The sequence below is a fragment of the Pieris rapae genome, chromosome 17 (genome assembly GCF_905147795.1).
Source record: "Pieris rapae chromosome 17, ilPieRapa1.1, whole genome shotgun sequence".
NCBI classification, from domain to species: Eukaryota; Metazoa; Arthropoda; class Insecta; order Lepidoptera; family Pieridae; genus Pieris; species Pieris rapae.
In genome coordinates, this window is record NC_059525.1 from 9,270,910 (window position 1) to 9,283,073 (window position 12,164).

Consider the following 12,164-nt stretch of genomic DNA (forward strand, 5'->3'; position numbering starts at 1 on the left):
TGCGCAGTAAATATAATCATCGTGAGAACACAGGTATGTTACAGATTATCCAAAGGCGCTTCAATGATTGCATTTATTTGATACGTCGTCTTTGGAGCCAAAGAGTCCTCAAGGAGATGCCACGAACGAGATGCAAGTATATATGACAGCCGTCCTAGTTCCGTCATCTAGCCTCATTGTGATGTGCCCTTTTAAATTGATTAAACACATTATTTACACGGTAACTGAATAAATAATTACACATCCTCACGCCTTCTATTATAAGACATTATTGTAGCGTTTTAACTTAAGCACTTATCTGTCTTTTTCATTACAGCTTTACCACAATTTGACAGACAAAGACAAAAGATTACGTTCGTTTAACGAGAGCTATAAGTTATAGTTTTATGAATCCGCATCCAAGACACGTAACACCACTTGTCGTATAATGTGAAATGGCCTATTTAAAATGGAATATTAAAACCCCTGAGTATTAGCGGGTCGTGAATCAAACAAGCTTGCAGTCGATTGGGCGTTCAGAGCTAAAACTCTCTTTCAAAATATGTAGTTGATGTATAGACTCTCTAACAAACATTCAATTTTAGAATATTGAAATGTTTTAACAGTGCAAAACCATATTCAACTGCACTAGGTATCTATAGATATTGTAGATATCATAAGTTTTTATAACTGTATAACTTAGATTATAGCTTTAGTTGACAGATATATTGAGATTGAAATGTTGTTATTTGTTTACTGACGTAAAAAAACTTTATTTATAGGAAGTAAGTTTGCTGTTCACAATAAATAAAATAAAAAATATCTCTATACCCTGTAAACATTATTTTTTAAACAGGATCTAAGATTATTAATAATTATATTAAACAGTAAGTACGTGATACATACTAGCTTTTAAACAACCATATTTACCTTTTTTAACCTATTTTTACCAGCGAGAGGCTCACGCTGACCACTACTGGCTTGATAAGTAAACGATACCTATATGCATAGACTATATTTAACTGTGACTTTGTTGAGCTGTCGAAGTTTGGCGTTAAGTAAATAGTAGCATTTTAATGCTTTAAAGAACTTGTATTACTTAGCTGCAAGTTTTTTCTTAAGTTCAATACTTAAAAACAAAATTTCAAGATATATGAAAATTGCATTTTCCTAACAACCAATGTCGATGTAGAAAATCATTTTGTAAAACTTCTCACATATTATGTGAAACATTCTGAGACAATATTTGATACCTTATGTCTCTTTAATCAAAGTGCTCATGTCTGACAGTCGTGGTCAGCAACAAAGCATCTGAAGCGGACTATCTGTTTCCACCGGTTTTTGTCCTATTTGTTTGTTGTCGGTTGGTGGGCCACGTGACCTTTTGTCGTCTGTGTTCCTAACGATCAGTAATTCAGGCCGCAATAAGATACAATTCGCTGTAAGCATATGAAAGACACCTTATGTTAGTATTAGCAAAATGGACTTTTACAAAATCAAATTCAAAAATCATTTATTCATGTAGATAACATCATATACACTTATGAACGTCAACAATGAGATATACATTAAATGCATCTAATTTTACATTTACTGCTAGCTCTCAAATCAAGTGCGTAGAACGAAAGAGAAGAACTGTACTACACTGTTACAAGCGATAACAAATAACAATTGAAAGGATCCAATGATTTTGATTTTTATTGATCGTAAAATAAGCAAATGTTGTATTTATTGCACAGAGGTATCCGTAAGCTGCGCAGTGCTGCAATGACCGCACTTGGCAACAATTCCCCACAACTTCGTGCCAAAACTATTTTGTTTTTCAAATTGATTCCCTAGAGCGATGAACGGGTTAAATTTCAGTTTTGGCAGCCCTATGAGTTATCCTATTAGAAAGTAGGATTAAATGAGGTCAGTTATGCCATTTACGGTAAACTATACTTTATTGATTAAATGAAATGAAATCGTTTATTTGCTAAGATACTGGTACGATTTGAATAATTATAAAATAAATATCAAAAAATCTTATTTCATAATGTCATATATAATACGTAATATATGTAACTAATTGTACCAGTATTCTAGCAAATAAACTATTTCTAATTCTGTGTGTTCTGATGTTGATATTTTTCACAATAGTATTTCTGAATTTTAAAAGATTATTTACCGTGAAGACTTGCAACCTAAGTTACTTGTAATTAATTAATATTTTTTTGTCATGAGGTTTAATATGTGTATGTTGTGTGGTTGATATTTAGTGAAGCAGCACTGAAGATGCTACTAAAATGCTGTGTACAGGTGTAATTGGATTACAGGTTTTCAAATGTTGTTTAGTGTGTATGTGTATGTATCTAATCAATCTGTTTTCTGTTTCTGTACAAAATAAAATAAAAATTTGATTTGATTTACTATTGTTCTGTTTGCTCTTTGACCAATCAAGTCATCCTAAAACTTGTATTTCTTTCCTCTAAAAAAACACAAGAAAATTCAGGTACATAGGTCTAACAGCTTCACGCTTCAAAGCTGTTTTGTAATAAAATATTTACTCAAATCGAGCCCCAACGGACGAAGCCGTTTCATTTCGTAAATAAACTAAAAAACAATTCCACAATCTGTCGCAGTCGCTTGTGGTCTGCTAAAAACTACAATTTACTGGAATACCTTCGAAAATACTCTTCATTCCTGTTTTTAGATTACGAATTCCCCTGGAATACGCTTTATCAGGTACGGTTTCATGTTATTAGAAAAAAAAATTACATGTAATTTTTATATTGCTACTCAAATGAACGTCGGACATATTATTATGCGGTTTTAATTTTTTTTAATGTATCAGGGGGCACACAAACAGAAGGCTTACATGTTGTTAAGTAGTACTGCTGCCCACGCTCTTTTCTTGAATTTATGAAAGAATAAATAATAAATAAATAAATAATGTCCCTTTGTCAAAAGCTATCTGTGGTGTGACCTTATCTTGCTTTTCTTTTACCTTCCATATATTCTATATTCCCTACACTTGCTTATATGGCGAAGGAAAACATCGTTTAAGAAACTAACAAGTGAACTCTTCTAGAACGTTAATTAAACATATATCTAATTACAAAAGGTGTCAAACTATTTTGTCTGTATGAACTTTGAGATATTTGGCAGTGCTCTAGACGTGATTGTAATTTTGAGATAGAATATGATCTAAGACTCCAAAATTGACAGGCTTTTGACCTGACACAACTCGTCGAAACCTAAGTTCCTAGAAAAATACAGTCAATAGAAAATTCACAAAAACTATGTTGCATACATAAGTAATATAATATTTCGATATTTCATAGAATTTTTCTTAATCCACAATATATCGAATCAGTTAAAATTAATATAAATTCAGTTCAATGTTCTATGAATTATCATTATACTTTAATTTTAGTAAAATTTTCATGAATGCTTTTAACAGTCCTTCACATTACGATTACTGAATTCACTAACACCATTCAACCAATACGTACAAATTAAAATGTATTTAAATGAAATACAATTTAAATTCAAAATAATTTTAAAATACATCTGTTTTAAATTTTGCTCCTGTTTCAAGTGTACAGCAAAATACACTTAAATTCTAGTCAATATATCGTTAGGTTTAGCCTTAAAGTCCTTTAAAGTTCTTTAAAGACAGTGTCTTTACTTATTAGATAAACTAGCACCTTGACAATATGATGCCTATATATTGGCGGATTTTTAGAAATTATCCAAGCTGTTTTTCAAAGAGATCAATGAAGGTGCACTTTCCAGAAATCATTTCCAGCCACCCACTCGATTTGGGAGAGAGATCTTGAGGGTATTGTATTGAGTGGTCTTCACTTTTAAACAATACCTACCCCTCAAATGTGTATTATCACTAACACTACTTAATTCCCAGACCATGTTAGTGGCCAAACTTGTATAATTAAAAGTGTAACTGTTTCATAATTGAATGAAATTCAGTTGAGCATCAAGCAAAAGGAAAACACAAAAATATTAAGACAACAAAACATTTAATTAATTTAATTATAGTACAACTTAGTTAACCTACGTCATTTATTTTTAACTCATATATTTGAACACTGATTATATTATCAAAATAATTATCTTTATAAATATTAGGACATATGTTGGATTACCCAAAATACGTATATAACATATTTTATGAGAGAAAATATTTCCGGGTTGTAGAAATATATGTACACTTTTTGTAACGAACAAGATTTATGTGTTTACGAAGTACTTCTTATCCGTTCTGTTAAGTTTTGTATCGTGTGTAGCTTTATAAATTATTATTTATTATTACTTAGAGAAGCGCCACGGTTTTGCCGCAATATTATTACATAAGAGACTGATATATTTAATTGCACCATGGCCGAATTCACTAGAATTGCATTATTTAAAATTTGTTATTAATTGGTTTGGGTTTTATGTTTTCTTGTTTTTTATTTTATGTTTAATATTATGCTCTGAGTTTGATTTTTATATTAATAAGTTTACTATGTAATTGTTATGTTCCTGTAAGAATAGAAAAAAAGTAAAATGTGTGTGTGGTTCTTTTAACCAAATTCACCAATCATCAAAGTCATTTGTATTATGATTTTCTACTAATAGTACCTACTTCTATTAAAGCTCTAGAATCGTAACAATGTATATCATCTTAAAGCACACGTTTATTACGTTAAATATTAAATTAAAAATATAAAAATTTAAATAATAATTAACATCGAAAACGACGTTTTTATAAATTTAAATAATATCAAAATCTTTGCTACGCAAGAATTCATTGATTTATAAATACGATTTCTTTGATGCTACAGTAAATATTATCAAATAGATAAGGGGTTAAATGTCATTGTCTTCCAAATTATTTGCTCAGTCTAAGTGTAATCTCAAACAACCAATATTTAAAATGTGGTTTAAAATTTTAATAATATGTATTTTTTGTTTTACAAGATCTGTGAGTATATGTTTATATTATGTCAATTTAATTGATATAGTATTACTTATTTTTATCTAATTTATAAGCATTATTACACTATATAAATTAAGCTACGATGTAATTATCAAAATATTGGTGTTAATTGCAAAATATTACATGTTTTATCTTTGTTTGCATCTTTCATTTCCTAAAAACTTTTTGTTTTTTTTTCAAACAATCCCTATTTGATAAAATAGTTAACAGGAAAAGAGAATAAAATAGTTCTCATTTTGGTAGTAACAAACAAATACGACAGAGCCGAATATATTTATATTAATTCACATTAATTGAAATTACAGCTAACAACCTCCTTCGATCTAGGCGGTGTAATATCTGGCAATAGAATGGCTGGCGTTCCACTTGGAAGGTCGCTCGGTGATGGAGAGGTGGACGTCGAAGGGATATGCACTGGTCCAGGCATGGCTTGTCAGAACTGCACCCATGCTGTGACATGTATACCACTGCCGATCGGATGGTTGAAGGTTATATTATGTTTAACTTAGAAAGTACCTTAATTAATTAAGTTTGAGTGTATTAGTTATTTCTTTAGATTAATAATATTTTTCTATATATCTCCCGGAAGATTATATAAACCTCTTGTAACACATTGATTTGAAGAGAAATAAAAAAACTTAATATGTTAAATTACGTCACCAAAATTCATAATAATGGAAATAATTCATAATAATGTGTAAAGTGAATTTTATTCGCCTTCAGAATCCCTTAATTTAATTCATCAAGAAAAAAATATAATTAACTAGCGGATCCGACAGACGTTGTCCTGTCTACACGTCTTTGATTTCAAAATTTCAATTTTTAATAAGCCATTTTGATGAAAATTATTATTCAAATGTTATGACAATATCTAACGATCCAGCACATGGTCACACACGATATAACACAATGATAACAAAACTTTTTTTAAATTACTAAAATTAAAATTCGAATATTATTTAAAATTTGACACTGCGATGGTAGCGCCGTCTGTCGGATCCAATGTAAAACATTCCAAAATCAACAACAACTAATAAATTGAAAATTAATTAAAAAAACATTGTCCAGCGGACAAAATTGTGAATCTAAACCATTGCCAGATCCCCTTGAACACACACAAAAAATTTCGTCTAAATCGGTCCAGTCGTTTAGGAGGAGTTCAGTCACACGCACACAAGAAATATATATGTTAAGATATACTATCTGTATAACATGAATCAATTATAAATTCTTTTTTTGTTTCTGCTCTACCGTACACACAGTTTGAGAAATAACACAGTGTTAGTCACCGTTTATAAGGATAGTCTAATTACTTTATATCTATTAGACCCATTTAGCTTTCTAGAATAAGCGTTTATTTACATATAACTAATTACAGGTTCCTCTGCAACAATGTCCTGGTGAACAAACCTGCAATGCCCATCTGGGTCAATGCTCAACTACAGCTGTCCCCGAATGTGATGCAGCCAGTCAGAAGTATGACCATACCTGTGAACAGGTAACCCTGCAATTGTGAATGTAGTTTATTCGCTGGACGTGATATATCTTACGTTTTCTAGACGTTTGTAAGTAAAATGTTGAAACTAATTTTCAGGTTGGCATATTCCCTGATGCGTACGACTGCAGGAAGTTCCATCTGTGCTCACCGCCAAAAGGCTTACCGGACGGAGCACCAGCAGACCACACAGTTGCTTTATGCCCGAGGCATTATGGCTATAATCCACAGAATGCTCAATGCTCGGTAATTGTTTTGATACTCTTATGACTTATATATAATAAGGGTTTTAACTGTTGGAACTGGCTCTAGATTGATCAGCCACCTGTGCCTAACAGATACCTTAATATTAGAATTTTGAATGTGCTGATTTTGTCAAGATATTTTTCTTTACCATATCAGCAATTTCTTAAGGCGCTCATAGAATAAGTAATTTATTATTTAGTTAGAGTTCGAACGCACAACCCTATAAGGTAATGCCTAGCGATTATTCGACGCCTGATCTAAAGCTCTGATACTAAATATAATATTCCTCTGCAACAATGTCCATATTAAATATAACATTCCACTTGGTTGCAGTTTCGAAACATTTCAATTTCCGTATTTTACAGATCCTTCTGCAAAATGGACAATGCACCCACCGCCCTGTTCCTGACTGTCAAAGAGTAGGGCATTCTGCCGTCTTGGAAGGCAGCTCTAACCATTACTTCGTATGTCTATCGAAGCGCGGTGTTCTAACGCCACAAATATTCATTTGCCCCCACGGATGGCAATATTCGAACGGCTTCTGTCGGCCCTTCATAATTGACTCGATTACCACCTACAGATACACAACAACGGAAATGGAGAAGACGACAGAAAGTACCACAGAACATCCGACAACAACATCATCTAGAATGGACCAGTTCTTTTCTACAGATAAGCCAGTGACATTTGCAGCTGACACATTCTTGGCGGACAAGTTTGATTTATCTAATTATGAAACATTTGACGAGACACCGAGTGCAAATGAGTTTCCTAATTCCTTTGAGGATAATTATGGAAGAGAAATATGGGAATAGAATGTAAGCTTTGTAAATAAATATGTAGTCTGTAATATTGTTGGTTTAATTACTTGTATACTCAATGTACTATGGTATGCAATGAGCATTTAATATGCATTAAAAAATTGTATATTTGAAAAGTTACAGCCAAGTGTTTGTATACCTTTACATTAATAAATACATGATAAAACATTTAGTAACATAAGAAAGTACATACATATTATTCTCCCAATGTAATTATACTAAACACAAAGATAACGCCTACCAGAAATAACATAGCACAATAGCTAACCATTACTTTAAAGAAGGCAAATGGGAACTCGATAGTTCGCGCCAATTGAAAGTGACTTTGACGAATTCACTTTCCTAATATCCTCCCTACATTTGTCGCTAAAACGAGCCATATATTACATCACAGTATGGTGAACTCACTTCTCTATAATGCCTGTCAATATATAACTCACGTTGAATATTCGAAGCTGCTGGTAACATTGTTTTTGTACACTATATAGCATTGGAATAGCAGTCCAACGCAAGTGTAATCTCTAAACGTTATCATTAGGCTCTTAGCATATGTATATAATATGATAAAGATTCCAATGTCCTCTCAATGCTTGGAGCGTCCATTGTTTTTGCTTAGATATTTTCAAGGCTCGGGAACTATTGTCTGGCTCGGAAAAGATCTTAAGGAAATCTATACATGATACTGATAACACGTCTACAAAATCTCCAAAAGTTATTTTTTCGGTTATGCACAAAAGTAATAATAAACTCTTGGAATAAACTTTCCTTTTGTGACAGTTATAGTAAATCCATTCAAAAATACCACGCGATATCAGTGCGGTTTTTACGTTCACATAGCACCGCTAGATGGCGAAGCATAGCCAAGGATTAGGTCAATGAGCACATTAATTTGAATGGTTTCGTGTTTAATTAAAAAGTATTTGTTTCATATTCCTTACATCAACACTAACTGTGCAAAAAACTCAGCTTAGTATCGCGCAGCAAGGACATACAACGACCAATATTTGGTATATTTATATATGCCTTATGGCTTGACTTGTTTAAGCCATATAAAGCCAATATAGCGCATAACCACCTGCCTCATGAGCATACCCCACATATACACCCTCAGTTTTACACCATCAAATAAGCTAAATTACTTAGTTTAATCATTAAATGAAACAATATAATTATGTATTCCGAAATAATAAGATAAAAAAACCACCGATTTAAAAAAATATCCTTCAATCGGTCTCCTAAATACAGAGGCAAACTTTTTCGTGTCATTTTCTTTTTCGCTTAATAAAAAGTCACAGTTAAATTTTGTCTTGCTCTGTGTAATCTAATAAATAATAATACATTGACAATACTAATCTGGACATCAAATTGGTGATGTAGCTGTATAAATCACTTATATTTTAAATAAGGAGTGTAGTAGTAATTAAGGAGTGCTTTTCAGAATCATATATATTATATATGTATATAATTTTTCATTCTCCAAAATAATAATAATCAGCGTAGGTTGAAATTCAGAATTATTTGTCTAACCTTTAGTTAAATTCTAAGAATTCCTGTTAAAGTTCACGATCACGGTATAGTAAAACAAGAAAATAAGCTCATAAATTAAATTAAATATAAACCAAATTGTAAATCTTTTAGTGGGCTAACATAAGTTTTTTGAAAATTTTAATTCGTCGATTTATATGCTAGGTTGACTGGTTTATTATAATTACTATGAAATGCAACAATTATGTGAATTTAATTTAATATGCATGTACCAAAGAACCGAAAACCAAGGAGATTTAAATCGCCGTATAAAAAGGCTTTTCTTTAGGTCTGATAATATTATTTTATACAAATTCAGATTACTATTATTTTCGTACTAAACTGGATAGAGTTTAATTCAGTAGTTCAAACTACTTCTCCACTCCTAAGGTCTTAAGCCTGTATTTGTTATGACTTCGAGTCTACTTGTTCTCCGGTATATAGTATAATATAGTATATTATAGTATATACTGCTCTAAAATATTTTATGTCTTTATATCATCTGCCCGTGATAGACAATTCAGAGTAGCGATATAGCGTATCTTATTTTCTATTGGGTTATAAGTTTTTGAAATTTTTGTTATCTCGTTTCTGAGCTGAAAGAGAGTGGACGACAACCCCCATCGATCGAAGTTGAATGAAATATTGAACTTAAAAAGGCTTTAGTAAGTATGGAGTCTTGCATATTATTAATTTCCTGATATTCATACTATATTTTTAGATTAAACACCGCTGTGATTTAAAGTCACCGTATCCGAATCTTAGTATTCAAATACCAACCGAGCGTGACCTTTCGTAGTAAAGACCTGCACGAACGGTTCAAGAACAGTACATTTTTAAATAGTCTATCCTGCATTACCTCTTGATTAAAGTAAATATCCAAAATAGTCATGCTTACCTAAGTAATGTATCCGAAAGAACATGCAGAAAGGCGATTATTGGCAGTGCGAATATATCAAAATAGAACTGGAAACCATCAATTAGAACTCTATTAGAGAGGAAGAGAAATTAACGCTAAATTATTTATTATCTTTTTACTATATTTGTTTTAGGAATTCGTGTTGGACAGAAGTATTAATAGCAGCCAGATTCTCAAGGCCAATACAGTAAAGTGGGGTCCCATCATTTGAGGAGGCACCAGGCTGTAGCCCCAGTTGCCCTCCCCTAAATCTAGCCCCGACTCTAGGCCCATAAAACAAATCAAAACGTTGAAGCGTTTGATATTTTATTTAAATTTAATATATTTTACAATATTTATTTTTTAATTTCAACATTAGTTTTGTCTAAATGACTATAGGACGTAATTTTGCATTACGCTCACCTTATTTTATTTGTTTTTTTAGAGACAGAAAGAGATCGCTCGAAAGTGATAAGCCGTTGTTGTGTATACTTCCAACTATTATTATCAATTCTTCTCCAGCACTTAAACTTGCAACTTGGCGTCGTTATGGTATTATTATACTATTTTATCTTTGTTTTATTTTTGGTCTGTATATTTATATTATTATTTATTCGATAAATGTATTTTAAAACAAATAGTATAGTAGTGAAAAACGTAATATCTCAGGTAAATTTATTTGCTTGTGTGCTAACAACCTTATTCAAATCGTCTATCGTGACGACAGTATAGCAACCCACAAAACACAATCGTGACCCCAGACCTTTCAGCTCTTGACAATGCTGTGGGTATCATCATCTTCATCTTCAGAACTGCTGTTTTGTAATATTACTCTCCACATTGAAATGCTACTAAGCCTATTTGTTGCATTTAAACCACGATGCATTATGCATGCCTGTTCATTCACAGGCAAAAATACGAGAAAAAGGATGCGGAAAAATAATATGTTACCAAGAAAATTATGAAGTTATAAAATTGAAAACAAATTATCAAAGCGTAAATATTGGAATTTTTAATTGTCCGTCTCGTATTCAAACACACATATATGTATTTTATATATAATAAGATCAGCTGCGGAGTCTAGTTTGCAAACATTAAAGAAATGTCTTATTTTTGCGTTTGTAATATCCTATTGTTAACGGATTACAGATGCGATAAACAACAATTGGTTTCCTAGCATCGAAGGCTTGCATAATGAAATCTATTCGAAGGCAGTGCAAAGGTGAACCTTTATTCTCACGGCTATAAAAATTTATAATGTCAGAGCCAATATATTGCTTAGTATTAGATAAAGAAATAAATCCTTTATTTGCAAAGAAAGAAGTATATTTAGATCATTTAATCATAAAAATCCACACAATAAGCCACATAAATAAGGCCCTATTAATTTTCATAATGTTATATAATAAAAACATTATACTAATAAATTGAGTTGTTATTTTAATTACTCGCAGTATTGAAAGTACCACCTCTGAATTAGTAAAAAATCAGGTATAACATGTAAAAGAAGTAGACTAATTTTGTCTTAGGACATTAGAAACCACAACATAAGAAGGACCTGCAAGAAACAGAAAAAAGGCCACCGAAGCCAGAGATGGATCTACGAAATAATACAGGTACCTGACCGGTAGGTAGTACAGACTGGAGCTTCTTTTTTATAAATAAACTGTATATTTGATTGTTTTGTTTAGATTTTATAAACAATAATTACGACTAGTGTGAGAGACTAAAACAAACTAGACTACATATTTTGTTGATGAAAAATCTGGTATATAACCAGACATTAAAATTGTGGAAGAATTTTTCAAATAGGTTCAATAGTCTTAGTACTTTATCCATTTGACATAGACGTAACATTTATAACTTACGGAACACACGAAAAAATAGTAAAAATAATAATCATAAGAATAAGAAAAAAGGCATAAAACATATTGAAAAACAAAACAAAGATACATTTTAAGTGTAAAATGTGTGTGTGTTGTGGTTGTAACTCAACCAGGCTCAGCATTATGCTGTGCATCAGATGTGTTCCAAAGCGCTGGTCCACCTGACCGCTGACCACAACAGTTAGTTGTGCTCATTACAGGCAAAGGTTTTACTTTATAAAATAATAATATATAATATTAAATTAATCCTTACACTCGTACATCTCTCAGCGGATGTCCCGACATAATAGCTTTAAATTTTTTTATGTGTAACTTAAAACATGCAAATATATTA

At 31.6% G+C, this 12,164-nt stretch overlaps 1 protein-coding gene across 1 annotated transcript; it reads left to right on the forward strand.

The window, feature by feature from the left end:
* Window positions 1-4,842: 4,842 nt before the first annotated feature.
* LOC111001857 lies at window positions 4,843-7,551 on the forward strand. The gene is made up of 5 exons (XM_022271898.2): window positions 4,843-4,945; window positions 5,266-5,448; window positions 6,339-6,458; window positions 6,555-6,701; window positions 7,067-7,551. Exons 1-5 carry the CDS (start codon window positions 4,898-4,900, stop codon window positions 7,514-7,516), a joined length of 948 nt encoding a protein of 315 aa, XP_022127590.2. The 5' UTR covers window positions 4,843-4,897; the 3' UTR covers window positions 7,517-7,551.
* The last annotated feature ends 4,613 nt before the right edge of the window (window positions 7,552-12,164 follow it).

Excerpts from the sequence above, each read along its gene's own strand:
- LOC111001857 (XM_022271898.2), top strand. The coding sequence starts at position 4,898 with ATGTGGTTTAAAATTTTAATAATATGTATTTTTTGTTTTACAAGATCT. Across the intron at positions 6,459-6,554 it reads ATGACCATACCTGTGAACAG|GTTGGCATATTCCCTGATGC; the intron begins GTAACCCTGCAA and ends ACTAATTTTCAG. Across the intron at positions 6,702-7,066 it reads CACAGAATGCTCAATGCTCG|ATCCTTCTGCAAAATGGACA; the intron begins GTAATTGTTTTG and ends CGTATTTTACAG.